At 42.2% G+C, this 5,407-nt stretch overlaps 1 protein-coding gene across 1 annotated transcript in view; it reads left to right on the top strand.

The window, feature by feature from the left end:
- Positions 1 to 2,636: 2,636 nt before the first annotated feature.
- FIGN (fidgetin, microtubule severing factor) overlaps positions 2,637 to 5,407 on the top strand; it is a 2,804-nt gene continuing 33 nt past the window's right edge. Inside the window, exons 1-2 of the mRNA XM_077830403.1 lie at positions 2,637 to 2,739; positions 3,195 to 5,407. The exon at positions 3,195 to 5,407 is cut by the window's right edge and continues 33 nt beyond it. Of these exons, the coding sequence (XP_077686529.1) occupies positions 2,637 to 2,739; positions 3,195 to 5,407 (2,316 nt within the window). The remainder of the gene's footprint in view (positions 2,740 to 3,194) is intronic.

The following is a 5,407-nucleotide window of genomic DNA, read 5'->3' as shown; positions in this document are numbered from 1 at the left end:
ACAAAAATAATGCTCCCACAAACACCGAGGAGCTATGAGGGGAAAAAAAGAACACATTTGCTCACCAGAAAAAGTGCAAATTGCATTTTTTATTCTGACTCATAAGTTTGACCCTTGTGATCACTATTTACAAAAGGAGTTAAGCAACAAAGTTTTTTTTTATGCTCATTCAAATTAATGTCAAATTGAGGAAAAAGCTCTTTGTGCCCCCAGGTCCAAGACAGCCTAGTGGACTTCACATAAATACATATTTCTTCAGTGTGTACTAATATAAAGTAGGTTTCAGAGTAGCAGCCGTGTTAGTCTGTATTCGCAAAAAGAAAAGGAGTACTTGTGGCACCTTAGAGACTAACCAATTTATTTGAGCATAAGCTTTCGTGAGCTACAGCTCACTTCATCGGATGCATGTAGCTCACGAAAGCTTATGCTCAAATAAATTGGTTAGTCTCTAAGGTGCCACAAGTCCTCCTTTTCTTTTTGCTTATGGGACACCGTACAATAGATGTTGTTATACTGTGGCATAGTGAATAGCTTCTTTTATTTTACTAAAGTGGCCTCACATTCTTTCACTTGGCAGTAAAGGCATTTTGCCCAAATTACAAAATGCACATTCATTAACTAATACACAAGTTTTGCCCAAGCTGTCTGCAAAAGTAAAAGCTGTGTCCGTGCCCATTTTACTTTATCTTTCTCGTAACTTTCACTGCAGCTAGCTGCTGAATTCTTTTCCAAGACCCTTTCTCATGGCACTCATTCATGTGTATCTAGTGAAGCATCAATCTACTCACGTTATTGTGCATCTATATATAACAGAACCCTTCTGTGTTGTGGTAACCTTTCAAGCCCAACATCACAGAACATGGATAACACACATATATATCTAAATATTTTACAGTGCGAATGAATTTGCATGTCTTTTAGGCAGTTTTGTGTTACAGAAATGTTAATATTTTTTCCTTTTTAAAAGGTTGGAAGTAAATCCCACAATCCTAGGAGAATTTTGGATGCTGGCTACTTGCGATTAGCTTTTGGCGATTTACTCTTAAGATTTCTAGCTGAATTTAACAAAAGTATGGTTTCTGAAAAACTGCTGCTGGTTCCTCATTAAAACTACAAATTTCATAACTGAGTGAGATTTCACACAATTACATGATACATTTCCCCTTTTAAAATGCAATGTTTGAAACATCAGAAACAATTAGCAAAAAAAGATTAAATTAATTCCAAATGAAAGTAATACATCTGCCAATAACTCAGCCTCAGAACTACATTTGTCAAAAGAATTTCTATAGGCTACAGGGTAACTGGATAATGGTTAACAGGCATTTTTCTTCAAGTTGTCATAAGTGCTTGAAAAATGGGGAGGGGGGATTAGGGGCGGATAGAACTGGGAAAAAACAAACAAAAATCCCACCAGACCTAATCAGTGGCATGCTCGTGTGGAATGAGATCTGCAGTATTTGTACTAATAAAATATAAGGCTCAATTAAGCTTTACTTTGCAGTTTTCAGGCTAAATTTAACTGATTTAGTGATTTGCAGACGACTCCTAAAAATAAATAAATAATCCAAATGCATATTAGTGCAACTGCAATAAAATATATTTTCAAATGAATCCTGTTGCTTTCTTCATTTATTGTGTAATTACTGTAATCCTTCCCACCTTGTTTTCAGTATTTCTTAATCATTAAGTCGGAAGCATGACAGCAGTGCCAGCCCTGGCGTGATTCTCTTTGACTAAAACCTTGTAAATTAACACAATTAGCACAGCATCATCCTGCTAATTAACTTCCAGTGTCTGGTGCAGCGGTTTTGCAAACAAGGAAGAGAGGGAGTCAGAAGGGAATAAACATGCCATTCTGTTACCAAACTGTGTGCTGTGTTAGGTTTAGCTCAGTGAGGCTAAGCTGGCCATGTCAGATGCCAGAGTCAAGCAATGAAGAGCTAAAGGGGTTGGGGGAAAAAACGGGAGGGGGTAGAAGCTGTCAAAATAGACTGCAGTAATTCAGAAGGGAGCTAGTGCCACAGATGCTTCATTTAGACTAGGCCTCCTCCTTATCAGGGAATCTGTGCCAGAGGGCGCAAGACTGTTTGCAAAAATCACTTTTGGTAATACGAGAGAGATTAAGGTGGCCTATTTGATACAGCTGTACAAAAATCAGGAACTGTCTACCATACACAGGTAAGAGTTGGAGGGGTTATTATAATACTTGTAAATTGCTCTTACTGCGTATGATGGATTTAAAAAATCATCCCATTATTTGCGAGATGAATTGCTCTAAAGTGATAGTCACACAAGCACATTTTGTTATTTAGTTTACTGTACTGACAGGGCTGATAGCCAGCAGTGTGTGTCACAGAACTTTTAGGGGCTAGACTGCATTTCTTTTCTTTTTTCGGTACCCTGGAGGCTCTGAGGGGGGGAAAAAAAGAAAAAACAAGCAAGGAGACCGACAGACAAGTAATGCTTGTTTTTTTTCCCAGAGCCTCAACAACAGAACTGAGAGGCAGAAAGGAGCCAGTTGTAATTCATACCGAGTTGTAGGCTTTGTGTGATGAAAGCGACGGAGCGCTGCCTGGGAGATTGCTTTGCTGCACTCCACGAAGCAGATTTGAAACTGTCGTGGACCACTTTAGATGAGAGTTGGATTATGGAATGACCTGCTATGTCTGTGTCATATTGTTCTGCGCAGGGTGCATTATACTGTGCTAACTAGGTGTTCAGTACCAAATAAGAGAGGTATCCTAGATGTGATCTGTCAGCTGTGTCTCATATTTTTATATTGGTTAAAATATAAAACTGAAACTGTGATAAGAGAAGACAGAACAGTTGGGTATCTTGTATGTTAACAAAAATCCACACTCTGGGTACTTAAAATATATTGGGTCTTGTTTAATTACTTTAAGTAATCTGGCTTTAAGAAAACAAATCTCCCCCCCAACATCTAAATTAGCAAAAGTACGGCTGTGTGTGTGTGTCTATATTAAACAAACCTGACTATTGATAGTGTTTTACAAAGACATTCAATTGCATGTGTAGTGTGATTTTTTTTTTTAAAATCTATAGTATAAATACAGTTGTCACTATGCAGGTAACTAAAGAAATATAAACAGATAACACTTTTAAAAATTCATTTTCAGAGCATCTGAAAATGGCTCAGACCACTGTTAACTGTGTTTTCCCCCCAACCCTAGGCTTGAAGATGCAGTGGACGCCGGAGCATGCACAGTGGCCAGAACAGCACTTTGATATCACTTCGACTACTCGGTCTCCTGCTCACAAGGTGGAAGCATACCGTGGACACCTGCAGCGCACCTATCAATATGCCTGGGCCAATGATGACATCTCTGCTTTGACTGCCTCAAATCTATTGAAAAAATATGCAGAAAAGTATTCTGGTATTTTAGAAGGCCCAGCCGACCGACCCATCCTTAGTAACTATTCCGAAGCTCCGACAGCACTGGTGAATGGTCGGAAGAATGAAAATGAACCCTGGCAGCCTTCTTTGAACTCGGAGAGTGTTTATCCTATGAACTGTGTCCCGGACGTTATTACTGCCAGCAAAGCTGGAGTAAGTGCAGCCCTCCCTCCAGCAGATGTCTCTGCCAGTATAGGGAGCTCACCTGGGGTGGCCAGTAACCTGACAGAACCTAATTATTCTAGTAGTACCTGCGGAAGTCATACAGTACCTAGTCTTCATTCAGGGCTCCCATCTCAGGAATATGCCACAGGATACAATGGATCTTATTTACATACTAGTTACAGTAGCCAGCCAACACCTGCACTTCCCTCACCTCATCCATCCCCTTTGCATAGCTCTGGCCTCTTACAGCCACCGCCACCGCCACCACCAGCCCTAGTCCCAGGGTACAATGGGACTTCTAACCTCTCCAGTTACAGCTACCCATCTGCTAGTTATCCTCCTCAAACTGCTGTTGGGCCTGGGTACAGCCCTGGTGGTGCCCCACCTCCCTCAGCATACCTGCCTTCAGGAATTCCTGCTCCTACTCCTCTCCCCCCTACCACTGTACCTGGCTACACCTACCAGAGTCACGGTTTGACGCCCATTGCACCATCAGCTCTGACAAACAGTTCCGCAAGTTCTCTCAAAAGGAAAGCTTTCTATATGGCAGGGCAAGGAGACATGGACTCCAGTTATGGAAATTACAGCTATGGCCAACAGAGATCTACACAGAGTCCCATGTACAGAATGCCCGACAACAGCATTTCAAATGCAAACAGGGGGAATGGCTTTGACAGAAGTGCTGAAACATCATCCTTAGCATTTAAGCCAACAAAGCAGCTAATGTCCTCTGAGCAGCAAAGGAAATTCAGTAGCCAGTCCAGCAGGGCTCTGACACCCCCTTCCTATAGTACTGCTAAAAATTCATTGGGATCAAGAACAAGTGAATCTTTTGGGAAGTATACCTCCCCAGTAATGAACGACCATGGGGATGAGCACAGGCAGCTCCTCCCTCACCCAATGCAAGGCCCGGGACTTCGTGCAGCTACCTCATCCAACCACTCTGTGGACGAGCAACTGAAGAATGCTGACACACACCTCATTGACCTTGTAACCAATGAGATTATCAACCAAGGACCTCCTGTGGACTGGAATGACATTGCTGGCCTAGATTTGGTAAAGGCTGTCATTAAAGAGGAGGTTTTATGGCCGGTGTTGAGGTCAGATGCATTCAATGGACTGACTGCTCTACCTCGGAGCATCCTTTTATTTGGACCTCGGGGAACAGGCAAAACATTAATGGGTAGATGTATAGCTAGTCAGCTAGGGGCCACGTTTTTCAAAATCGCTGGCTCTGGGCTTGTCACAAAGTGGTTAGGGGAAGGAGAAAAAATTGTTCACGCTTCCTTCCTCGTGGCAAGGTGTCGCCAGCCCTCAGTGATTTTTGTTAGTGACATTGATATGCTTCTTTCGTCTCAAGTGAGTGAAGAACACAGTCCAGTAAGTCGGATGAGAACCGAGTTCCTTATGCAGCTGGACACTGTTCTAACTTCTGCTGAGGACCAAATAGTAGTAATTTGCTCCACAAGTAAACCAGAAGAAATAGATGAATCTCTTCGAAGGTACTTCATGAAACGACTTTTAATCCCACTTCCTGACAGCACAGCGCGGCACCAGATAATAGTACAACTGCTCTCACAGCACAATTACTGTCTCAATGACAAGGAGGTTGCACTGCTTGTCCAGCGCACAGAAGGCTTTTCTGGACTGGACGTGGCTCATTTGTGTCAGGAAGCAGTGGTAGGCCCACTCCATGCCATGCCAGCCACAGACCTTTCAGCCATTATACCCAGCCAGCTGAGGCCAGTTACATATCAAGACTTTGAAAATGCATTCTGCAAGATACAACCTAGCATATCTCAAAAAGAGCTTGATACATATGTT

Source organism: Eretmochelys imbricata, chromosome 11 (assembly GCF_965152235.1).
Source record: "Eretmochelys imbricata isolate rEreImb1 chromosome 11, rEreImb1.hap1, whole genome shotgun sequence".
Classification (NCBI taxonomy): domain Eukaryota; kingdom Metazoa; phylum Chordata; order Testudines; family Cheloniidae; genus Eretmochelys; species Eretmochelys imbricata.
This window is presented reverse-complemented; position numbering and strand designations above follow the sequence as displayed.